Here is a 27,153-nt window from a genome sequence, read left to right as displayed (position 1 = left end):
TAAATACTTTCTTTACTAGGAGCTCAGGAGAGGCCCTAGTGTGCAACCAGCTCGAGCCGGGCACAGATTCTAACTGAGGTCTGGAGGAGGGGCATAGAGGGAGGAGCCAGTGCACACCAGATAGTACCTAATCTTTTTTTTTAGAGTGCCCAGTCTCCTGCGGAGCCCGTCTATTCCCCATGGTCCTTACGGAGTTCCCAGCATCCACTAGGACGTCAGAGAAAACAGGAACCAAAAATTCCCTTGTGCCTTGGGATGGTCACTTGCGAGTGTGCAGTCTTTAAAATATTGATTTAATGTCTGCCACCTCTACGTGTACACAGTGTACACAACAGGTGTATATAAATACTGCTGGGTGCATACAGCCACCAATATTTATGCTATAAATACTTTTTACAGTCAGCACCAGGAAATGTTTAAATGCTTTGTTTTGTTCCCCACACCCCACAGGCCTTTTGTAGAACAAGTAGGCAATACAATATTTTGTGGACCAATTCTTAGGGATCCCATAACAATGGCACGCTGACACTTGGGGTTTTCAGAACAACAGCACACCGACACTTGGGGTACCCAGAACAACAGCACATCAACACTTGGGGTACCTAGAACAACGGCACGCCAACATTTGGGGTTGCCGGAACAACGGCACACCGACACTTGGGGTTCCCAGAACTACAGCACACCGACACTTGGGGTTCCCAGAACTACAGCACACCGACACTTGGGGTTCCCAGAACTACAGCACACCGACACTTGGGGTTCCCAGAACTACAGCACACCGACACTTGGGGTTCCCAGAACTATAGCACACCAACACTTGGGGTTTCCAGAACTACAGCACACTGACACTTGGGGTTCCCAGAACTACAGCACACCAACACTTGGGGTTTCCAGAACTACAGCACACCAACACTTGGGGTTTCCAGAACTACAGCACACTGACACTTGGGGTTCCCAGTACAGCAGCACACTGACATTTGGTGCTGCCAGAACAGCGGCACACTGACACTTGGGGTTCCAAGACCAATGGCACACGGACACTTTGGTATTCCCAGACCAACAGCACACTGAGACTTGGGAATGCAGAAAAACAGCATACTGATACTTGGGGTCCCCGATCAATGGCACTTGGATCTGCAATGCTGGAAAAAGACCTTTTATTCTTCAGACACCTCCTGTGGCATTAACATATTTTAGCAGCGATGCTATTAGGGTCTGAATCACCCCCAGAAAGCAGATAAAAGCACAGAGAGCAATGGAATATTAATCACCGTTTCAAAGTTGAGTAACGAGTCAACGGCTCGAGATTTGGCCTCATTGTCTCTGGTGTTCATATCCCGGCGGTATTTTGTTCTCCATTCAGTAATGATGATGGTGAGGGCTGTAAGTCATAAAACAAAGGGTTAATGGACAAAACCTGTATGCGCGACGGGAGGAACAAATGCTCTAATAAGCTTCTACAACATCCAAAAAGGGTTGTTCTCCTGGCAGTAATATATGCACTCTGCCATATCCCCTGTACTGGGAGAAAATACTATCCAGTAACATGTTTAATATTGCATGTCACATATATGTATTTATATGATCTCTCCACCAACCATGTCTGTAGCTAGCTACTGTCCAAAAACCTTTGGACAGAAGCTTCTCAGCAAGTCTTGGCTGCAGGAGCAGCAGGTCCGGCGGGAAATCTGTCTAATACACCCACTGGATGTGGTAAAAACACATTTTCAGATCCAAAGAAGTAAAAGTCTGATTCATCCAGTTACAAGAATTTAGGAGACTGCTTCAAAAGGATCTACTGTATCACACTGAAAGGTTGCTTGGCTTCTACGAGGGAATACTTCCTCCTATTCTTGCAGAGACCCGAAAATGAGCACTAAAGGTTAAAAAGAATAAGAAGTGGATATTATGACATCCCTCTGACTGGTACTGGCCACCTTGAACTACTGTATGAGAGAAAGAGGATTTCAATTATGCGCACAAACTACTGGGAAATCTGGTACGTAGACTGTACTTGTTTCTTGATATACACTTAGGTAAAAAAAATATTACACAATCATGCGCTTGTTCTGTCTCTATTTTTCACACACACAGCGAACATTTGAATAGCCCCCTTAGACCTGCAGTGTAACACAGGCTCTGACCTGGTCTTTGGATGGTTCAGCTGCCTGCCACAGCTTCACAGTTGCAGTATAGGGTCCCCTTTCTGTCTCCCACAGGCTGAACCCTGGCCATCTGGCCTGCAACACTACTTCAGTCTTATACGTATAAAATGGAGAGTAACACTTAACCAGCGCTTGTGTATAGACGTTCAAGGTCTGACGTATTTCTTATCTATTCGTCCTCATGGTAAATCATGTGAAGGAAAAAGATGTATATAGCATAACACCCTTTTAATTGACATACATGATAATAAACAAGTAAAAACAAGTAAAACAATGGTAGTGAATAGCACAAATCCTGGAGTGTTAATAGGTGCAGTGGGTAATTACCAGATGTTCTAGAACTGCGGTTAAACAGTTCTAAATAGGCATAGAGATTTAACTGCAAGGATTCCGGATTTCCCCCAGTATTCGGTCTCGTGATGTTACAACCGTGTCTCCGCTCCACTGCAAACCCGTAAACGCCTCCCTGGATCTCACCAACGCGTTTCCACCCCGGGCTGGGGTCTTTTTCAAGGTGCAAATAGTGCAATGTCACTCTCCTTCTAACTCCAGATATTTAACAAAACCATCCACCAATCATTGTCCAGCAGGTCCAGCTGGACCCTATACATTAATCATCTACAGTTCCGTGGTCCTCTGCTGGACCTGTACGTCACTTCCGCCGTTGTCCTGGTAACCCGTCTGTTTGTATAACTCCTGCGTCTGACCGCGTCCCTGCTGCCGTAGAAACCCGTACTTCCGGTCCGGAAGTATGTCTCAAAGCGGTGTACGTCACCCCGCTCTCATGCGTCGGCCAAACCTCCTGGTTGCCATAGTGATATAAGTCTTTAGTCTGTCAGTATATATCCATACCGGGCTCAAATATATCTATGGGATTAAGACATCATTTTACAATGCACGTAATTCCAGTGTATATTAGTGTTATCCAGTGCAGTGCCTTATCTGAACATATACATTCAGATTACCCTTATACAAAAATATAAATATAGAGAAATAGGAATTTAAAAGATATAAATATATAGAAAATATGTAAAAAGACCAGAGGTATAGGGCCTGGGATTAAAACTATAAAAACCACTTAACCTCAAAATCCTGATTTAGACCCCCTGGCTTTAACGTGCCTAAATTGTAAATGGCTTTCATTTCAGCCTTGGCTAACTGGGACGCAATATCTTTTCGTCTCCAGTGCCCTTTGACATGTTTGAGACCGCAGAATTGTTTTATACCAGAGGTATTACTCTGGTGTTGTACTCTGAAGTGTTCAGATAAAGCATGGGTCGTGAGCCCATTTCTGATATTTCTCAAATGCTCGCTAACACGGATTTTAAGGGGTCTCGAGGTGCGGCCAATGTACCATAGACCGCATATACATTCAATGGCATAAACAACGTTGGAAGTGTTGCAGGTTACAAAATCATCTATTTTGCATTCATGGCCATTAATAGATAATTCTGTCAGTTTACTACTCGTGTTTGGTACCCCACGACATCCCAAACATAACCCGCACCGAAAAAAACCCTTCGATTTAATTGTACACATTGCCTTCTTCGGGGGCTGGGCACTTCTTACAAGGCTGGTTTTTAAATTGGGCGCCTTTTTGAAAATACATTTTGGTTTAGACGGGATCTCTCCTCCAATGATAGGAACCTTTCTTAATATCTCCCAATGTTTTTTTAGTGATCTTTCAACATTCCTATATTGACTCGTAAAAGATGTGACGAATGCCCAGTCATAATCCGTTCCTCTTTTCACCTTCTCTTTCGTTGTGAGTAATTGATCCCTTTCAATAAGAGCTACCTTACTCTTCACATTGTCAATCTTCTCCTTCGAGTATCCTGATGCTGTAAATCTTGCTGCCATAACTTCTGCTTGTGTTTCATACGTCTGTATCTCTGTACAGTTATGTTTTAACCGTCGGAACTGGCCTTCTGGGATTGAACCCAGCCAGTCCGGATGGTGGCAGCTCGTGGCTCCTATGTACATACCAGAGTCTGTAGGTTTCCTAAAATTCATGGTTTGTACTTTACCATTCTCTATGAATACAGTAATATCTAGGAAGTTAATCCTAGTCTCATTTTTCTCAAATGTGAAGGAAATGTTCAGCCTGTTGGTATTCAGATATGTAAAAAAATAATCTAAAAGTTCCTCTCCCACTCTCCAAATAAAAAAGACATCGTCTATATATCTTTTCCAGGTCACCAGGTTCGCCCCAAAGGGACAGTGGGTCCAGATATTATCCTCCTCCCACTGCCCCATGAACAAGTTGGCATAACTTGGGGCGAACCTGGTGCCCATCGCCGTCCCAATGTTTTGCAGATAGAATAAATTGTTAAAAGAGAAATAATTATTCTCTAAAATAAATAAAACACCCTTCTGAATAAAATCCTGTAATCCTTTATCCAGTTCGCTTTTTCCTAAGGCTATTGTCAGGGCTTCCATGCCTGCATGGTGTTCTATAATTGTGTAGAGGGACCTTACGTCAGCCGTTACTAACATAAGCCCCTCTTCCCACTGTATTTCTGCAATCACATTTAGAAAGTCTTTAGTATCTTTCAAATGTGCTCTGTTTTTAAAAACCAAGGGCTGTAGATAAAAATCGATAAACTCCGAAAGATTGGAGGTGATGGAGCCTATTCCTGATACAATAGGGCGGCCCGGAGGTTTCACCGGGTCTTTATGAACCTTGGGTAAAATATATAGGACTGGAATAATAGGTTCCTCTATGCATAAAAATTTTTGCTCTCTTTCTGTGAGGATGCCTTTTGTGGTGGAATCCTCCACCATTTTAAACAGTGCTTTCTTTATATTGTTTGTAGGGTCCGACCTCAGCTTCTTATACGTTTGGCCCTCTTCAAGTTGTCGTAAGACTTCTCTTTCGTAATCATCCCTTGTCATTATGACTACACCTCCCCCCTTGTCTGCCGGTTTTATGACGAGATCATCATTATCCCTCAAGGTCTTTAATGCTTCCCGTTCTTTAAATGTAAGGTTTGGTTTAGAAACCTTCGTTGCCATTTCTTGTATATCGTCAGACACAAGTTTTAAAAAAGTTTCAATAAAATTCCCCCGTACAAAAGTGGGGTTAAAAATTGATTTGGGTTTAAAAGGGGTGTCAAGGGTAGCTGAATTTCCAGAATTTTCATCTCCTTTCATGATAAAAAATTACTTATAAGAAAGATTAGTATTAAGAAATTTTTTATCATGAAAGGAGATGAAAATTCTGGAAATTCAGCTACCCTTGACACCCCTTTTAAACCCAAATCAATTTTTAACCCCACTTTTGTACGGGGGAATTTTATTGAAACTTTTTTAAAACTTGTGTCTGACGATATACAAGAAATGGCAACGAAGGTTTCTAAACCAAACCTTACATTTAAAGAACGGGAAGCATTAAAGACCTTGAGGGATAATGATGATCTCGTCATAAAACCGGCAGACAAGGGGGGAGGTGTAGTCATAATGACAAGGGATGATTACGAAAGAGAAGTCTTACGACAACTTGAAGAGGGCCAAACGTATAAGAAGCTGAGGTCGGACCCTACAAACAATATAAAGAAAGCACTGTTTAAAATGGTGGAGGATTCCACCACAAAAGGCATCCTCACAGAAAGAGAGCAAAAATTTTTATGCATAGAGGAACCTATTATTCCAGTCCTATATATTTTACCCAAGGTTCATAAAGACCCGGTGAAACCTCCGGGCCGCCCTATTGTATCAGGAATAGGCTCCATCACCTCCAATCTTTCGGAGTTTATCGATTTTTATCTACAGCCCTTGGTTTTTAAAAACAGAGCACATTTGAAAGATACTAAAGACTTTCTAAATGTGATTGCAGAAATACAGTGGGAAGAGGGGCTTATGTTAGTAACGGCTGACGTAAGGTCCCTCTACACAATTATAGAACACCATGCAGGCATGGAAGCCCTGACAATAGCCTTAGGAAAAAGCGAACTGGATAAAGGATTACAGGATTTTATTCAGAAGGGTGTTTTATTTATTTTAGAGAATAATTATTTCTCTTTTAACAATTTATTCTATCTGCAAAACATCGGGACGGCGATGGGCACCAGGTTCGCCCCAAGTTATGCCAACTTGTTCATGGGGCAGTGGGAGGAGGATAATATCTGGACCCACTGTCCCTTTGGGGCGAACCTGGTGACCTGGAAAAGATATATAGACGATGTCTTTTTTATTTGGAGAGGGGGAGAGGAACTTTTAGATCATTTTTTTACATATCTGAATACCAACAGTCTGAACATTTCCTTCACATTTGAGAAAAATGAGACTAGGATTAACTTCCTAGATATTACTGTATTCATAGAGAATGGTAAAGTACAAACCATGAATTTTAGGAAACCTACAGACTCTGGTATGTACATAGGAGCCACGAGCTGCCACCATCCGGACTGGCTGGGTTCAATCCCAGAAGGCCAGTTCCGACGGTTAAAACGTAACTGTACAGAGATACAGACGTATGAAACACAAGCAGAAGTTATGGCAGCAAGATTTACAGCATCAGGATACTCGAAGGAGAAGATTGACAATGTGAAGAGTAAGGTAGCTCTTATTGAAAGGGATCAATTACTCACAACGAAAGAGAAGGTGAAAGGAGGAACGGATTATGACTGGGCATTCGTCACATCTTTTACGAGTCAATATAGGAATGTTGAAAGATCACTAAAAAAACATTGGGAGATATTAAGAAAGGATCCCATCATTGGAGGAGAGATCCCGTCTAAACCAAAATGTATTTTCAAAAAGGCGCCCAATTTAAAAACCAGCCTTGTAAGAAGTGCCCAGCCCCCGAAGAAGGCAATGTGTACAATTAAATCGAAGGGTTTTTTTCGGTGCGGGTTATGTTTGGGATGTCGTGGGGTACCAAACACGAGTAGTAAACTGACAGAATTATCTATTAATGGCCATGAATGCAAAATAGATGATTTTGTAACCTGCAACACTTCCAACGTTGTTTATGCCATTGAATGTATATGCGGTCTATGGTACATTGGCCGCACCTCGAGACCCCTTAAAATCCGTGTTAGCGAGCATTTGAGAAATATCAGAAATGGGCTCACGACCCATGCTTTATCTGAACACTTCAGAGTACAACACCAGAGTAATACCTCTGGTATAAAACAATTCTGCGGTTTCAAACATGTCAAAGGGCACTGGAGACGAAAAGATATTGCGTCCCAGTTAGCCAAGGCTGAAATGAAAGCCATTTACAATTTAGGCACGTTAAAGCCAGGGGGTCTAAATCAGGATTTTGAGGTTAAGTGGTTTTTATAGTTTTAATCCCAGGCCCTATACCTCTGGTCTTTTTACATATTTTCTATATATTTATATCTTTTAAATTCCTATTTCTCTATATTTATATTTTTGTATAAGGGTAATCTGAATGTATATGTTCAGATAAGGCACTGCACTGGATAACACTAATATACACTGGAATTACGTGCATTGTAAAATGATGTCTTAATCCCATAGATATAGTCGAGCCCGGTATGGATATATACTGACAGACTAAAGACTAATATCACTATGGCAACCAGGAGGTTTGGCCGACGCATGAGAGCGGGGTGACGTACACCGCTTTGAGACATACTTTCGGACCGGAAGTACGGGTTTCTACGGCAGCAGGGACGCGGTCAGACGCAGGAGTTATACAAACAGACGGGTTACCAGGACAACGGCGGAAGTGACGTACAGGTCCAGCAGAGGACCACGGAACTGTAGATGATTAATGTATAGGGTCCAGCTGGACCTGCTGGACAATGATTGGTGGATGGTTTTGTTAAATATCTGGAGTTAGAAGGAGAGTGACATTGCACTATTTGCACCTTGAAAAAGACCCCAGCCCGGGGTGGAAACGCGTTGGTGAGATCCAGGGAGGCGTTTACGGGTTTGCAGTGGAGCGGAGACACGGTTGTAACATCACGAGACCGAATACTGGGGGAAATCCGGAATCCTTGCAGTTAAATCTCTATGCCTATTTAGAACTGTTTAACCGCAGTTCTAGAACATCTGGTAATTACCCACTGCACCTATTAACACTCCAGGATTTGTGCTATTCACTACCATTGTTTTACTTGTTTTTACTTGTTTATTATCATGTATGTCAATTAAAAGGGTGTTATGCTATATACATCTTTTTCCTTCACATGATTTACCATGAGGACGAATAGATAAGAAATACGTCAGACCTTGAACGTCTATACACAAGCGCTGGTTAAGTGTTACTCTCCATTTTATACGTATATTTGTGCACTTTTTGGTGAGGGGTTGGAGGAAACCTCACAGGAGTTTAAGCATTACTAGCAGCTTTTGCGCACGGGACACTTTCACCCCTTGTTTTTGTTACTACTTCAGTCTTACCTGGGCTCTTTGCAAAAGCCAGCTTACAGGTGTGTTCCCACACTGAATTCCCCTCTGTGTGGGAAAATCTCTCCTGCCCCACACAGAACATACTGCTCACCAGCGCCATATTTATATATATATATATATATATATATATATGTAATTTATTACATAAACAAACATACAGATGTGTTCACCTACACTATAGCCCCTTTCTGTACTACAGGTTCCAGGCAACTCTGCTATAGTCGGGTGTCTTTTTTGACCAGGACTGTGCTAATTAATTTGATAAGCGACACTTGTGTATCTGTGTATGACTGAGTCTGAATCGGTATAGGAAGTGATATGATGCAGCAACTGTGGCTTTTTTCTACGCCAAGTTCCATAGTAGTTAGTATACAGACTCAGTCGCATGCAGATATACTGTACAAGTGTCCCATATCAGTGCAGTCTCCTGGTGCATCCTATTTGCATAGCATTGCAACAAAGACATTTCCAGTTGAAAAAGACGTGACAAAGACGTCTGCAGCCAGCAGAGCAGCATGGGACCTGGTGGCTCACTCACGCCGCATGGTGTACTGAGGCTAGGTGTATGAGGACACATGAGAGAGAGCGCTTTACATTACAGAGCTAGTTTTCTCTATAGTGATATATGCTAACAATCCATTGCTTGTTCTCTGGCCCATACTTACTCAGGTATAAGGTCATACAGATGAAAATGATCAGTCCAAACCAGGCGTTGAAGAAAGACGTAAAATAGACTATCCCAATGATAATATCCGCAATGGTAGGAAGTATACTGAATACTATGTAACTGTCAGAGAGAGAGAGATAAAGTGATTACTCATACATGCTCCTAGCAGAATGTTTAGTGCACTTCAATAAGAAAGGTCATCCAAGACAGTACCTCAGTAGGCTGTTGATGCTGCTGGTTCCTCTGTCCACACTACGTAACACTTCACCCGTCTTACGCCCAAGATGCCAACGTAGGGACAGAGAGTGGAGGTGGGAGAAGAGGCGGATCTGCACAATGCGGTTTGTAAACTGCTGAACACGGATCCACAAGAAAGTTCGTAAGTTACTTACAAAACCCGTTGCGCCTTAAGAAAAATAGGTGGAGGGAGAGAGGTTAAAACAGCATTAAAATAAACAAATAATTCAAGTCCTGCAAAGTGGTGACAGATAAACATTGGTGGATGATAAAAAAGATAAAAAAAATAATTACAAAGTAATTATATTACGGACACAAAACACAAGAGATCCCAAATATCCCAATCTCAAGTCTGTTATTACTTGTGACATAAACATGTACTTAATGAATACTGAAGTGATGGGACGACAGTCTATATAAAATACTATTTATAGGCATTAGAACACCTCATGACAGTAAATAATTAAAAGCTCCAGCATGGCAAACAATCATGCCTTGTTGCCGGTGGATTAAATATGTATAATCAGCTGCTACCTGACTTAGCAGCCTATTTATCACCATCCGCATCCAGGATGCGGATGTCATGTGATAAAATCGCCCAAACTCGCACTGCGATAATTGATTACATTGCATGGATGTATCAATTATCGCATGCAGGGACAGAGCTTGCGGTCAAGCTCTGTCCCTGCAATGGCACTCCGCAGCATCATTGGGGTATTTTTCAGAAAAAATACCCCGATGTCCTGCTGCGCATGCTCTGCCCCCGCCGACATCGCCGCTTGGTCGACTCCCCCCCCCCTCCCGTCGCGACTACCCCTGCGCGCTGCGGACCCCTTCCCCCAGCAGATCAATATACTTACCAGTCCAGGGAGCCGGTCCGCGCTGCTTCTGCTGGGCTGCCGGATCTGGTGTGCTGCGGTGACCCCCGGTGCTGTAAAGTGCGCTGCCGCTTTGCAGCGTCACTTTACTGCACCGGGGTCACATTGCAGCACATGGGGGACCTGGCGCCTGGCAGCACTCACCGGAGCACTGGACACTGGCTCCCTGAACAGGTGAGTATGTTTTTTTTTACTTTAATCAGCTTCTGTGTCCATCGGACACACACAGCTGATCACTGTAGCTGGGTCCCGCTCAGCTTTCTCTGACAGGGGCAGAGAAAGCTGGGCAAATGCCTCCCTATCGCAGTGCTGCCCTGTGATCTCGCCAGCCTGAGCTGGCGAGATTATCACAGGGCACACTGCGGTAATTTTTCAGTTTTTTTAAGTCAATTTTGCCACATCCCATTTCCCATTATTAGTATGGGGAATGCAATGTGGCTTACTAAAAAAAAAGTAAATTAAAGGGTTTGGAGCAGTTTTTCATGAAAACTGCTCCAAATGCCCTTTAATACATTGGAGCGATACTAAAATAATGTGAAACGGGTGTGAAAACACCCTTTTTCACATTATTTTAGTAAAACTAATGTTAAAATATAGACCCATTAATCGCTAAAAGAGCTATTAAATTGCACCCTTAACCGCTTACCTGGCATAGCTGCATGTGATACAACCGAAGCCAAGTATACATTACAGCTGCCAGCTGTGTGCAAAGCCTACATCCACAGAAGATACAGTATATGGTTAGTTCTCCAAGATGTTTGGAATAACCTCCCTGCCGAGTTCCTTCAAAAACTGTGTGCAAGTGTAAGTAGCTGAATTTATGGTGTTTTGAAGGCTAAGGGTGGTCACACCAAATATTGATTTTATTTAGATTTCTCTTCTGCTCATTCACTGTGCATTTTGTTAATTGATAAAAATAAACTATTAAACACTTATTTTTGAATGCACTTACTTTGCAGCATTTTTCCTACAACTGGCTAAAACTTTTGTGCAGTACTGTATATCCCTTAAGAAAAATTTCAATTATATACTGTACATTCTTATTATTATATCAAATTGTTGCACTGTTGCTTATTATTATTACAGGTTGAGTATTCCATATCCAAATATTCCGAAATACGGAATATTCCGAAATACGGACTTTTTTGACTGAGAGTGAAATAGTGAAACCTTTGTTTTTTGATGGCTCAATGTACACAAACTTTGTTTAATACACAAAGTTATTAAAAATATTGGATTTAATGACCTTCAGGCTGTGTGTATAAGGTGTATATGAAACATAAATGAATTGTGTGAATACAGACACACTTTGTTTAATGCATAAAGTTATAAAAAATATTGGCTAAAATTGCCTTCAGGCTGTGTGTATAAGGTGTATATGTAACATAAATACATTCTGTGCTTAGATTTAGTGCCCAACACCATGATATCTCATTATGGTATGCAATTATTCCAAAATACCTCTGGTCCCAAGCATTTTAGATAAGGGATACTCAACCTGTATATCAAATTGTTGTGTTTATTTTCAATTTCATATTACAGGTATTTGGATTGGTGACTGAATTTGTGCTGTGAGGCACAGAGCCTTTCCTGTCGTACTAACGTATAGGCCAGAGGTTTGACTATATAAAGTATATGAAAAATAAAAAGAATATATTATAAATGCCTACTTTTTCCTCAAATCTCTGACCAAAACTCACCAAATTTCCAGCAGTGTATACTGCTGTATCTTTGTATAATGCCCATATGAACCCTTTCTTTTGAGTGTAAATCTGTCTCTGGTACTAGACAGTGCCTCCTGAGCCATTTACCTCACCGCACGTCCCTGATACATACAAAGATGTAGCCATGCTCATCGTGGCTATATCTAGGCGCGAATGCACCTTTTTTGCTGCGATCGTGTGCACGTCTAGACGCGCACACATCTTAGACGCGCAGGTGCCCCATTAAAAGTGAATGGGGTGGCAAAAGATGCAGTTTGGTATGACTAGCTGTGCCACGGGTGTGTGTCCTGGCAAGATGTAGCCACAATATAAATAAAATTTTGGGTTCAAGAGTAGGGCCGGGGATGCAAACACATCCAGTGGCACCAGTACAACCCTCTGGTTTCTGTGTTCAGTAGCTTAACATCAGCTTGATGATGGCAATGATTACTAAAATAAAATCATCCCTACAAATTTACCTGCTCCTCCACCCTGCAGAAGCTTGAGCAGAACATATATACAGACAGTGTACGCCAGGGAGTGCCATGGAGACCCATCAGTCAACTTGTCCACTGTAACAGAGAGTGAGAGAATGCATACAATCACAAAGCATCAGAGAAGCTGCAGCTACAGCAAATATGTGACAATGAAGCAGGGAACCTGAAAGCAGTGTAATCCTCAGAAAAGGGGGGGGGGGGGGTTGGGTTTAGGAATGCCGCACAGGATCAAAAAGAGAGATTATGAAGAAAACAATAAATGAAATATTCGCTCCGAGGAAAACCGACAAATTAGACGATAGTCTAAGATAAATCACCTTCTCACATCAGAATAAATATCTATGGGCAGAAAAAATGGTGATTGTCAGCGGTGCTCCCAAAGGTCCAACCATATTTGAAATTAAAAAGAGAAGAAAAAATGACCTTGGTTGGGAGCACTCATTCCCGGAGAGTTACTTGCAGATATGATGTCTGTGTGAATGAAAATGTGATAGTGAAGTAATTAATACATAACTTTTAATAGTTTATATGTAAATAAAAGGCTAGGTACACTAATTAAAATTACTAAGAAAAAATTAAATAAAAAAACACAAGATACCCAATTTAATGATGAGATGGCTTTAAACTTTCTAAGCCATATATAAAGTAAGATCTGCGAATATATTTGATGGTTACTGTGATAATTCAGTATCTAGCAAGCAAATGCCCATCCCTCCGTGGGTTCAAATGCAATCACCAAACTACAGTGGCATTTAATTGGTGATTGCATTTGAACCCACGGAGGGATGGGCATTTGCTTGCTAGATACTGAATTATCACAGTAACAATCCATCAAATATATTCGCAGATCTTACTTTATATATGGCTTAGAAAGTTTAAAGCCATCTCATCATTAAATTGGGTATCTTGTGTTTTTTTATTTAATTTTTTCTTAGTAATTTTAATAAGTGTACCTAGCCTTTTATTACATATAAACTATTAAAAGTTATGTATTAATTACTTCACTATCACATTTTCATTCACACAGACATCATATCTGCAAGTAACTCTCCGGGAATGAGTGCTCCCAACCAAGGTCATTTTTTTCTTCTCTTTTTAATTTCAAAAGCAGTGTAATCCTGTAACTGTTATCATGAAGAGTGTGAGAGCAGGTGACTGAGGCACCAGAAACATGAGGAGTATGGGAATTAAGAGTCTAAAAGTTAGACAAAGGGAATGTGAACAAAGGTAAATGAGACTGTGTTAACTTAAAATCACCAACTTACCTATGTTCTTATAGTATATGGGAACAAAGACATTGATAGCTCGTTCTAGACCCATCAAACCCATGCAGAGGAGAACCAGGAGCTGTAGCAGGACGTTCCCCTTCGGCCACATGTATGGGACAAGTAGACGCACCTTCTTATAGAAGCCCTGCCATGTGGACTCATTTGGGCTTCTCAACAGAGGCTAAAAATAAACAAGAGGGAAGAACAATTAACACAAAGCAGAGATGAACGCTACTTGCGATGGAATGAGCTAGGAGCTGATGATGTCCAAGCTATGGTAGATCAACAATTAAAATTAAAGTAGAAATAACTATCCTGCTCCTCTCCACACACAAAAAAACAACAAAAGCAAAAAAATGGCGTGTATAGTGGCAAAAGAACTATACACTCTTTGAAGAGTCATTTGCAAACCGCAAGAAAGTCAGGCCCACAAAGCACAACGTGCGTGCACCTGCTTGTCTCCAAGTGCAATTTCAAAGCATCTTCATTCTTTTGATGCGTGTCGAAATTTGCGGATAACATAATAATCCTCATGGTAAACCTAGTGAAAAATCACGTGTTAACATACAGCATCTGCAACACTATTTCAGCTTTTCTCTTACAATACTGGTGGCATATCCTCAGTTACATCCTAGCAAGAATGAGGGGACATCAGGTTTCCTCCTATAGTGCAAATGTATGAATAAAATGTATCCCACAAGCCCTGCTCAAGATAAAATCAAGTCCATTTCCAGGAAGATAAAGGCCGTCATTCTTCCATCTCCACCTCACTATCTCATTTAAAAGTCAATCAAATAATTTTTGCAAGTTGGTACAAAAGTAGGCGCCAATTCATGCTCAGCAAGTAACACTCCATACCTGCCCACACCTGGCTTCCACTGGTGCAACCTATGCAAAGCCGCTACCTTCACTTCTCTGTAAAACTAGTGCACAGACACACACCTAGGACATCACCAGAGCTGCAGTTCTGCACTTTATAAATGACAACCTGTTACCCAGAAGTGCTGTTAGTAGCTATTTAGATGCAGCTGATTTATGAAGCTCAAACTACTAGAGAAATACATTTACTCATCACCTTCCTGTCCTCATCATATTCGGCAAAGTAAAAGACATAATTGTGGCAGCTTGCAGTCAGCTGGAAGTCTATACGAATTGCGCATTTACCATATTCCCATTCATGGAGGGGAAGAGTGTTGGTGTCAGTTCCACTTTGCCGACACCATGATCAAATCTATTATCTCTCACCTGCGTATTCTCCACATCCCTTTCATCTTCATTAATAAGAAGGATGTATGGTTTGCGCGGTCGACCCGGGGCAAGAATTCCTAACATGAATAAGAACAATGTACAGATGTATCGTAGAGTCCACAGGCCAAACTGCACCTAGAGATATTGGGAGTAAAATCAAGCTGCATTATATGTACAGGGGTTCAAAAATCACTTAAATACACAATACTCATGAGGAGATAAGTGAGGGATACACATGAGATGATACTGGATTGTGTCCAGCCCATTATTGGAGCTTTTACTGTGATTTCTGCGTTTTTAAGTGGATTTACCAAACGCACTGCATGTGATTTACCTTTTGCATTATTGGATTGATATAAGATAATATTCTTGCTAAGGCCACGCTGGATCCTTATCCATATACGGATTAGCCCATACGGTTTACACACCTTATGACAGTACTGGTAGCATTTCCTTCTACTTTTAATGGCCAACTCTCAGCACTCAAAATCTTTCACATTCTATGTTTAATTGTTCAATTGAGTAAACACACTCGTGGTTCTGGCGCTCGATGTATACCCCTGAAGAAGTCATACTGACGAAACGCGTAGGAGTTCTGTGAATTCAACATCTGTACTGTATTTGATCAAATATCACTAAATGGATATGAACTGCCGAATTCAAACTGTATGAACACATGTACGCCTATTGAGAACCGGAAAAACAGATGTTGTACATTTGTATGAAAATTCATACCACTGCAAGCGCATGTGTTTTATTTGTTTTATTGTGAATAAATATTTGTTATATACTTTTTAAAAGTCTTTGAGGAAAATGCTTTTATAGCTATGGTATTTACACTAGCTGGCAACGTCCAGTCTAAGTAACTAAAAATCCAGCAGTTAGCATATAATACAATATCTGTGGACGCTATTTTGGAACCATTGCTAACAGGGGGTTCATCTAGAGGTGCAGCTCAGTTAAGATCAAGCGCAACAAGGGCATTTTCTACAGTATTTGTATATAACCACAGGGTGCTACCCCTTACTCACAGAACTTCCTGAAGGCAGCACTCGGAAACTGCTTGGTTTCGGATATTCAAATTAGATACACTATATCCGAAAGGATTAAATGAATCGGCAGGGCTCACTCTTTTTGTGATTGGGTCTTTATTTGCTTGGATACAGTATTACAACATCTATGGTGCAGTTAGCTTAACTTATTACAACCAACTGGGTTTTAGGAATAGGTAGGGCTTCAAAATATTTTATAAAGTATTTTACATATGGCGTACTGTATGTATTGCTTGGGAATATTTTAAGAATATTTGCTTCTATTTCATCACAAATTAGCTTACCTCAAAAACTATATATGTTGAGTGTTATCTGGTGACATCTTGTGGCATAATTGTGTGATTACATGCTTCTGTAGTAGGACTGAGGTAAAAAAATTTTTTACATTTGTTTCATATTATTTTATCACTTTTGAGAAATTTTGTAATTTAATATACATGCAATATATCTTACAGGTTTATAAGATAGTTTATCATTATACCGCTAATATGTGAACTAAGTCACTGCATTTTATGGTTCCCCAGTGGCCACGGAGCCGCTGGCCGGAGCCGGGTGATGTCACTTACAGCGCTTTGACAGACTTCCACAACTGGAAGTGCATGTTCCAGAGACCGGCGCGGCGTGCCCGGATGAACAACGGGAAGGTCCTGTGAAGGGGTAAGGGTCAAAAACGTATGCTATTGCACTTTATGATTGCTGTGTTCCTGACAAAGGGGACAAAAGCCCCAAAACACTGAATAAAGTTTTGTCAGTGATTCACCAAGCAAACAGTCTACGAGTGCCGCCTTCAGCAGAAATATAAATATATATATATACACACACACACACACACACACACACACACACACACGTTAGTGCTAGATGGTATGTGTATGTATGTATGTATGTATGTATGTATGTATATATATATATATATATATAACTATACATCAATCTATCTATATATTTCTGTATATCTATCTTGCTATCTACTGTATATTTATTTATTTCTATTTTTGTAGAAATTTAGAAGCTTTAAAATAAAGCTCATGAAACAAGGCTTTGCAGAAAGTAGGGTGTGCTGGAGGCAGATCTTGTCCTCATGATGACTGTCTGAGAGTCAGACTGGCAGCCAATCAGAGGGCAAGAGCTGGACTGCAGTACTCACGGATCCCAGTCTATGGTGCTTACCTGTCACCATACAGTGTTCAAATTCACCCTCTACCAGCTGCAGCAGCAAATATATTTTGTCCCAGTACAGGTTTAGGAACGCCATTCTTGATTAAGTCATAGTTAAGAAGAGGATTAGGAACAGCACTCTACTGAAAAATAGCACTGCCTATACAGAAAGAGTGAGGGTCTCTCTCCATTTTCATCTATTAGAAAATCTATTCCAATGTATAATGGATGTTGTTGACAGAATAAATAAAGTGGCGTCACCCAGTGGCGTAACTCCCAGAGACATTTGCCACTGGGTTCCAGCTGTCAGAGGGGCCCCTGAGAAATAAAGACAGAGGGGACTTCTGGACTAGAAATGATCATTCTCCACTCATTTCATAGTGACTTGCTGCGGTCACTGCTGACTGCTGTGCAAGCTCAGAGACCTCCCTTGAAGACAAATACAGCTGAAGAGTCTGGAATGTATCTGATAACAGATCAAAGTGTGTACTATGATCCACAGCTCTGCTGCTGTGTCTTATATGAGGAAACAAAGGAAAGCAGAAGTTGGTTTTAAGAAAATGCACTCATTATTATAATAAACTTTTAGGGGGGGGTGGGTATTTCACAGAACTTGGAGATAAAATTGTGTGAGAAAAAGTACCAACCAATCCGCCCCTGTCATTTTTCTAACACAGCCTGTAAAATGTAAGGCAGAAGATGAACGCCTGGTACTTTATGTCTCACAATTTTATCTCTCTCTGAGCTTTGATAAAACCTATCCTCAGGTATTTATTATCATTTGCAGACAACACCTAAAAATAAAGTTTCCTTATCGCCACAATTAGCTGCAATAAGGAATCTTTATTCTCCCAGATATACTGGGAGGCAAGTCACTGAAGCGTCAGTACATGTGCAAGCCGGTGCCACGTTGGGGGAGTGGTGGTGGTGGTGGTGGTGGTGGTGGGGGGGGGGGGGGGGTTGAGCACCTTGTGCTTCGCCTCTGGGCGCCTGCCATGAACTTACGCCCCTGGTGTCACCTACACAAACTGGAGATAGAGACTGTGTGGGCTGATCCTATACTTATATCCTAACAAGTCATAAAGAATTAGTGACATTATAATATTCAGCCTATCAATTATATAAGTGCTTCATGCCTCATTTCACTCCTTCCTGGTGAAGTGATAGCTTGCAATGAATCTTTGTTTAGCCCAAACAATGGCTGCCCTAAAATCATGGATAAGCAGTGTACTTTAAATTTAATTTGTTGACCATTCCTGTCCTCTCTATGTAGAGGAATTCAATTGTTGGTCTCCCCAGCCGCCACTAGATGGCGCCCAAAGTAGCAAATCAATTGTTGCTCTGTTCGGGCGCGATTGTAGCCGGGGAGAGACATTTCAGCTCACAGCCTCCTGAGATGCAAGCTGAAATGTTTGTAAACGTATTTCAGACAGGTGTTTGCGCTTTGCGCACCCAACGGGGGCAACAAATGATTAGCCCCGGTGGGCGCCCAATAAGTTTGAGCGCCCACAAAACAATTTAATTGGCCCCCATGTATCTATTTGAGATGGTACATCCAAACATGCTTTAATAGTGAGGTTTACCTTTTGCGACACAGTATCCATCGACGTCCACCACCAATGCGGGCTCTTCCAGGATATAAATGCCAAGTTCTCAGCGGCAAAGGCCAGTGCCCAGAACAGAAGGAGTACCACTCCATGTCCCCTACTCCTTTCTCGCTCAAGGGCTCTTGTGCGCTCCAAATGAATGAGCCATATGCTAAATCCCCAAGCCCCCACGGAGAGGCAGCCATGCAGTATCATATATCCATATAAGACATCACTACCTGCAGCCTGCCAGATCAGTCCGCCCACAGCCTGTGACATCAGGACGATGGACAGTACCAGTTGAAGATGGTACAGACGGGACTTAGGAATGTACTTGGGTTCCATTGTCCGACTGTGCTTGACATAAAAGGCAGACTGCAAGCTTCCCAGGAGAAGAGAAAAGCTTAGGAGCACGGATGGTACCAGAGTGAAATAAAAACACGGAGATAGGCCATTGTCCAACCAGGCATGGGACACACTGCCATTATGCTCGCAATAATCCCTCAGCATCACCATTGTATCAAGATGAAAAGCACCTAGGGGAACAAACGTCATTAGTAGCATATTTGTTATTTAAAAGCATTTGGTGCAATTAGCACCATATACAAATGCACACAGTAAAGAGTATGTGGTGGTCAAAATATTCTTTATAAATTAAACTGTAAGTGATTTTATGAAAATAACCCCCGCCCCCTCCCAAAGGAAAAAGGAAAAATGAACAAGAATTTATAAAAAAATTTTTTTTTATATGGATCCAGCTATTTTGTGGGTTAAAAAAAGTAAATTTTTACATTGATCACAATGCGACAAACTGGACTGTTGGCGAGATTTCATACACACGCCATCGTAATGCTATAGTTGCTATGTCAACTTTTGAGGACAGAGCAGGTTTAGTTTGTTTGGCCTAGAAACATACTGTACAAAAATAATTGTGGGATTGTATTTGCTAGAACAGTCACGCGTAAGATAAGCAATACAGCTAAACAGACCCACCTACTCAGGACAGGGACAAGGGTCAAATAGTAGTGGCAGCTGCCTTGTATACAACAAACCTTAGAGACACAGAGCTGATGCTAAACACAATAAATCTACAGTGCCAGGTGTGCACTGTAAAGGGATGGCCCACACACATGGGGGAGATGAGTGCTGAGTGATCTATCACAGACCGCTCAGCACACATCTCTCCCCCACTCAGCACAGTGCTATGTGCCACTTGGTGTAATGAGCGATGTGCAAGATTGAGCCTGGGCATGCAGGCCAATCTAGCACCGGCGATAGCGCCGTGCTGGGCCGCGCATCGTTATCGCTGTGGGGCATACACACAGAGAGATCCGTGCAAGGCAGGTTACCTGCTGATCCATGCCTTTCATTACAGCCACAGGCAGAACTGTTATTTTCATTATCCTGGGATAACAGGACACATTATAATTGTATCCAGACAGCAGCTTTATGCTGTATCCCAGGAAATAAACTAGCCTGTCCAATGATATAAAGACATGGCTGACAAGTACAGAAAAAAAGCTCAAAAGTCCAAGAGGCACATTTTTAAAAACTAAAACAAAGTGATGTAACCTATAGCAATCAGACTGTCAAAATCCCAGGGCAGCTTAGAAAATTAAAACAGGTGCCAATTAAATCACAGTCATGGAAGAATGTTACGGTGGGTACACTCTATGAGTGACGTCGCCTAGTGTTTCCCCTCCCAGGGCGGTCGGCGGCAGTGTGTACACACTGAGCCAGGCCCGGGCCGGCCATTGCACCTACCGGAGAGGTCCCCGATGTGCCAATCGGTGCACAGGGCTGTCTGTCATATCTGTCTCCGCCCCCACTCACGTCACCCGCCGGTTGACATACTAAAACAGCGCAGTGTGCACCGCAGCCACCTGTCGCTATTGGGAGAACAGGTGTCCTTCCACCTCACCCATATCCAGCTGGCAGGAGGAGGACGTCCCCGCGCCAAACGCCGTTGATGTCACCGGAGGAGACCTCGGAGGATGAGATGGTGCGTGTCCTGCAGGAGTATGAGTCTGCTCAGACCTCTGCCTGCACTGCACTACTATACCACCACCAGACTGTGATGCCAGCCTCTCTGCAGGGAGAGAGGAAACAGCGTGGAGAAATGAGGACATTGAGCCTTCTCAGAGAAATCTCTATGTACCACTATCAAGCACTGCAGCTTGCAGGACATGTTTTTATTTTTTTAAATACTGACATGCTGCCTGCAGAGCTGCAGTCCCAGTGGTACATGGAGATCTGTATGGGGGGTGGGGGTGGGGGGGTGGAGGGTATAAAAAAGTATGCACAAGAGAATTACTGTCAGTTCTATTTCCTCCAGCCCACCGTGCCTGACCATTGGAATTCTGTGGCGAGCACTGTAGTGCAGCCGCGGCTCCCACATACATAGAAGGGGCGGGTGGGCCGGCGGTGCTAGATGGTGACTCCCTTAGCCCACCTCCCCCAGTCCTCCTCCGATGGTGCTAGGCTGCGGAGGGAACGAGGAGCCAGCGGCACACTGAGAGCAGACACAAGTGACAGATGAGGCAAGTGGGGTGGGGGGGTGACATTTATTATGTGTATATGGGGCACTGCTACTGTGGACATGTGTATAAGGAGCACTGCTTCCATGGGCATTATTATGTGTATAATACCCCTTTCAGCGTGCGACGCGCCTCAGACTCCCCACCGCTGCTGACTGCAACCCAGCATATTGCCGGGTTGGTGGCGTCAGCGGTGATGTGGCGGGGGCGGTGCTTGGAGATCACATGATCTCCAAGCGCCGCCCGTACACAGAAAGTGTACGGGAAACTGGTCACTTCGACCCGGCTCCCGTTCACACCGCACAGCGATCCGGGTTGTAGACGTGTTCAACCCTGCTTACGACCAGGGTTGAAATACTGGGTCACTCGACCCGGTATTCCAACCCTTACACCTTTCAGACCGCACATGAACATGGGTTATGCGCGTTCATGTGCTAATAACCCATGTTCAGAGGTGGTGGTCTGAAAGGGGTATAAGCGGCACTGCTACTGTGGGCGTTATTGTGTATGTATAAGCGGCACTGATACTGTGGTCTTTATTATGTGTATAACCGGCACTGATATCGTGGGCAATGTATATAAGGGACACTACCGTGTAGTATAGCATGAATATGGGGCAGTACTGTGTGTCATAATGTGAGTGAGGGGCACTACTCTGGTGTAATATGAAATAGAGGCACTATGTACAGTGTAATGACAATAAAATTGTGCTACTGTGTGGCGTAATTTGAATTGGGAGTACTATTGTGTGGCCAGCGAGGGTATATACACTTAGCAATAAAGTAAACGTCACTGCTCAGGAAGGGTCAAAATGAGCGACGCCGTTCAATTTATCGCTATGTGTGTACCCACCCTTACTCATAAGGTTGCATCTATCCCTACTAAGTGTAAGATTCTGTCATTCAGTTGACTATTCTGGTATCAATTTATAATTTTATCAGAGGCCACAATACCACTGATTTATCATACAGTGCTGAATGGCCCCTAATACACGCACGCATATATTACAACTTTTGGGTGTACGACAGGGTCTTGTGACATTGGGCCTGATTCAGAGGCGGGCACTAATCGTGTCACTGTTGCACCTTTGTACGCAGCGAATGAGAAGATATGCAAATGTTGCAGCCGGTGTTTTTTGTATAGAGACACCCATCTCAGATCCAGGCGCTTGTGTACAACGGCACAGAATCAGATCCACAACCGAACCTATGAGGAACCCTACAGTTGCTCAGAATGCCCATTGAGCTAAGATGCTGGTGATAATGTGGCTGAAGACGCAGCCCCTGGCTTTGACATGCCCTCAAAATGGTCACAACATGCCTGCTTTTAGTAGCCCCTTCCCCGTTACCATCCATAGACTGTCACTGCATGTCGATCACCCTGTGTCCATATCCACACTATGGGGGTCATTCCGAGTTGATCGCTCGCTAGCTACTTATTGCAACTGCTGCGATCAGATAGACGCCATCTATGGGAGAGTGTATTTTCGATTTGCAAGTGTGCGAACGCTTTTGCAGTGGAGTGGTGCAAAAAAGTTTTGTGCAGTTTCTGACTTGCCCAGAACTTACTCAGCCGCTGCGATCACTTCAGCCTGTTCATGTCCGGAATTGACATCAGACACCCAGCCTGCATACGCTTGGACACGCCTGCGTTTTCCCAAACACTCCCAGAAAACGGTCAGTTGCCACCCACAAACGCCTTCTTCCTGTCAATCTCCTTGCAATCGGCTGTGCGAATAGATTCTTCGTTAAATCCATCGCTCAGCAACGATCCGCTTTGTACCCGTACGACGCGCCTGTGCATTGCGGTGCATACGCATGCGCAATTTTTGACCTTATCGCACCGCAGCGAAAAAACCTAGAGTGTGATCAGGTCAGAATGACCCTCTATGACCACTGTCACAAGACCAGGCAACTCTGACACATGCGCAGTATTAATAAATACTGTGCCTCTACGAAAAAATATGCATTGTGTTCACCCCTGAATAAGGCCCATTATACTTTGTTCCATGATCTCACTACATCGCCGATTCTCAAACTCAGTCCACGTTTTCCAGGTCACCTGTGAATCTTTTAAAATATGGCAGTGTGTAATGAGTACACCTGTACCCAGCTAGGTAACCTGGAAAATGAGAACTGTGCGAGGTCCTGAGGACACAGATGGAGAACCACTGCAGTATATGATGCCATTTGTAAAAATAGGATTTTAATTACCTACCAGTAAATCCTTTTCTCATTGTCTGTAGAGGATACTGGGGTCCACATTAGTACCATGGGGGTATAGTCTGGTCCACTAGGAGCCACTGGCACTTTAAGAGTTTGAGAATGTGGGCTGGCTCCTCCCTCTATGCCCCTCCTACCAGACTCAGTCTAGAAACTGTGCCCGAGGTGACGGACATCTTCGAGATGTCCAGGAGATCCAGTTGGAAGGACCGAGCATGAAACCTCCCGTACTGCAGAGCCTCGTAAGAGGCCACCATCTTCCCAAGAAGGCAAATGCACTGATGAACCAACACCCGGGCTGGCTTCAGGACACCCCAGACCATTGTTTGTATCACCAACGCTTTTTCCTCTGGAAGAAACACCCTCTGCACTTCCGTGTCGAGGATCATTCCCAGAAAGGACAACCTCCTCATTGGTTCCAAATTAGATTTTGAAAGACTCAGGATCTAACCATGTTCCCTGAGAAGCTGGCACAGGGCGCCCCTCACAGGGCCGCACTATGTACCACTGAGCCCCGGAGCGCAGTTAGTACTGCGCTCCATACCCTGATGCCGCCGCCATCTTCACACTGGCTCCCCGCTTGCTAGGGGGGCCGGTGACTAACTCGCCACCGATCTTCTGGCTCTGTCAGGGGGTGGCGGCATGCTGCCGGGGTGAGCGATCCCCTGTGGCGGGAAACATTCTATCCACTCAGGAGCTCAGTGTCCTGTCAGCGGAGATAGTGGCTCAGGCCCCGCAGGGCGGACACTACTCCCCCCCTTAATCCCACGAAGCAGGGAGGCTGTTGCCAGCAGCCTCCCTGTAAAATAAAAAAACTCTAAAATAAACTTTAACTAAAGAAGCTCTGTAGAGCTCCCCACGCTGTGCCCGGCTCCTCCGGACACATTTTCTAGACTGAGTCTGGTAGGAGGGGCATAGAGGAAGGAGCCAGCCCACACTATCAAACTCTTAAAGTGCCAATGGCTCCTAGTGGACCAGTCTATACCCCCATGGTAATAATGTGGACCCCAGCATCCTCTAGGACGTAAGAGAAATAATAAGGTGTAATGGGACAGGTGGATAAGATATGATCTGCTCTTTACATGGAGTGTGTGTATATGTTCACAGTGAGTATGTGCATGCACAATTCCACGCAGCGAGTACGTGTGTACAATTCCAAGCTGCGAGTACGTGTGTGCAATTCCACGCAGCGATTACGTGTGTGCAATGCCACGCAGCGATTACGTGTGTGCAATGCCACGCAGCGATTACGTGTGTGCAATTCAATTCCAAGCAGTGAGTACGTGTGTTCAATTCCAAGCAGCGACTCTGTGTGTGCAATTCCACGCAGCAAATATGTGTGTGCAATTCCACGCAGCAAATATGTGTGTGCAATTCCACACAGTGTGTGCAATTCCACGCAGCTGAGGTGTGTGCAATTCCACAGTAAATACATGCGTACAATCCATGTAATGAGTACATACATGTAAGCAATTCCACGCAATGAGTACATGTGTGCAATTCCACGCAACGAGTACGTGTGTGTGTATTCCACTCAGTGAGGTGTGTGCAATTCCAAACAGTGAGTATGTGCGTGCAATCCATGTAATGAGTACGTGTGCAATTCCACACAGTGCATACATGTATGCAATTACATGCAGCGAATATGTGTGTGCAATCCCACACAGCGAATGTGTGTGCAATTTCACACAGCGAATGTGTATGTACAATTCCATGCTATGTGTGTGCAATTCCCCACACCAAATATGTGTGTGCAATTCCCCACACCAAATATGTGTGTGCAATTCCACGCAGCTAATACGTGTTTGCAATTCCACACAGTGTGTGCAATTCCATGCAGTTGAGAAGGTGTGTGCAATTCCACACAGTGAGTACGTGCCTACAATCCATGTAATGAGTACATACATGTATACAATTCCATGCAATGAGTTACATTTTATGAAACATTGATACTATGTGACACACAAGTTTTTTTAACAAGATTGTGAGCTTGTGTTACTTACCTTTCAAGGGTTTTGTCTGTCTCTTCTCACTGTCCTCTGTGACTCGCAAGTCACTACCTGTAGTGTAGTGTATGTCTCTGTGTGTCAGTATGTAAGTCTCAGTGTGTCAGTATGTATGTATTTCTAATGTCTCTCATTGTCTCAGTCACTCAGTATTTTTGTCTTCCTCAGCCTATTACTGCTTCTCTAGGTGTCAGTCTCTACAGTATGTAACTATATTACCAGGTTGTCTCTGAGTGTCAGTGCCTGTCTTTATGTCTGCCTATCTCAGCAGCTGTCTCTGCAAATCTCTGGCTGTCTAATAACCAGGCTCTGTCTCTATGTGTGTCTGTCTCTATAGTGTCCGTCTATCTCACTCGGGGAGTTTCAGTGTGTCTCTTAGGCTGTCTCTGCGAGTCTCAGTTTGTATCAGGCTGTCTCTCAGCGCCTGTCTCTGTGTGTGCGTGTGTCTCAGCAAGAGAGTGTTCTTCTGATCCAGCCGGAGACGAGCCCCCGGGTCCCGGCGCCCGCCGGCTTCCCAGCCTGTGACTCGGCAGTATCTGTCATTGTATAACGCGCCGCCTGTTGTTGTGACTCAGCAACTTCACACTCTCTCCACAGTTCGTGACATCGCGGACCGCAATAACCGGGGGGGCACATCTGACGTCCGTACAGGATCCGCCCTAGCTATTCCAGTGTTATTACATAGATACTGTAACCCTTTGTGCCTGCAGTAACCAGTGACACATTTTACACACCCCTACCCTAATGTTTTCATACCCAATGACAATGTACAGGGCTGGATTAAGGTTTCCATATGCCTGGGACTGAAAATGATCAAATGCCTATTGTGAGGAGCTGTGGCTAATGTTGTGTGGGAGTGGCCAGTGACATATGGGTGGGTACAATCCCTACACCATAATCCCCAATATCTCCCAAAATATGTAAAAGTAGAAAAATAGAATTTTGGTAATCTACCGGTAAATCCTTTTCTCGTAGTCCATAGAGGATGTTGGGGTCCACATTACATACCTCCCAACTTTCTTCTTCGGGGAAGCGGGACACTCGCGCGGCGAAGCCGCGTGCGCTCCCGAAAAGGGGGCGTGGCCTACGAAAAGGGGGCGTGGTTTCGCGGGAGGACCCGCGATCGCGAGTCACGCCCCCGTTTTCGTCACTGAGGGGGCATGCCCAGCGCTCTGTGAGCCGCTGGCATGCCTCCTCTCCCTCTGTCTGCACTGAATAGACGCTGTGCGCATGCGCACAGCGTCTATTCACCGCTGCTCTGCTAAGCAGGGCAGCGGGTGACAGAGACTCCCAACTGCCCCCCCCCCCCCACCGCGGGACACTGCGGCCCGCGGGTGGGACAGCGGGACAGTCCCCAAAAAACGGGACTGTCCCGCGAAAATCGGGACAGTTGGGAGGTATGCACATTAGTACCATGGGGTATAGACAGGTCCACCAGGAACCATTGGCACTTTAAGAGTTTGAGAGTGTGGGCTGGCTCCTCCCTTTATGCCCCTCCTACCAGACTCAGTCTAGAAACTGTGCCCGAGGAGACGGACATCTTCG

At 43.8% G+C, this 27,153-nt stretch overlaps 1 protein-coding gene across 1 annotated transcript in view; it reads right to left on the bottom strand.

The window, feature by feature from the left end:
- Nucleotides 1-26,274, bottom strand: part of ABCB6 (ATP binding cassette subfamily B member 6 (LAN blood group)) — a 104,724-nt gene extending 78,450 nt beyond the window's left edge. Inside the window, exons 1-8 of the mRNA XM_063933869.1 lie at nt 25,606-26,274; nt 18,841-19,379; nt 15,045-15,182; nt 13,797-13,980; nt 12,514-12,606; nt 9,430-9,622; nt 9,215-9,336; nt 1,272-1,381 (exon numbers count right to left, since the gene is read on the bottom strand). Of these exons, the coding sequence (XP_063789939.1) occupies nt 1,272-1,381; nt 9,215-9,336; nt 9,430-9,622; nt 12,514-12,606; nt 13,797-13,980; nt 15,045-15,182; nt 18,841-19,359 (1,359 nt within the window). The 5' untranslated portion in view covers nt 19,360-19,379; nt 25,606-26,274. The remainder of the gene's footprint in view (nt 1-1,271; nt 1,382-9,214; nt 9,337-9,429; nt 9,623-12,513; nt 12,607-13,796; nt 13,981-15,044; nt 15,183-18,840; nt 19,380-25,605) is intronic.
- Between the last annotated feature and the right edge of the window lie 879 nt (nt 26,275-27,153).

The sequence above is a fragment of the Pseudophryne corroboree genome, chromosome 7, assembly GCF_028390025.1.
Source record: "Pseudophryne corroboree isolate aPseCor3 chromosome 7, aPseCor3.hap2, whole genome shotgun sequence".
Classification (NCBI taxonomy): Eukaryota; Metazoa; Chordata; class Amphibia; order Anura; family Myobatrachidae; genus Pseudophryne; species Pseudophryne corroboree.
Note: the sequence above shows the minus strand (reverse complement) of the source record. Positions and strands in the feature narration are given on the sequence as shown.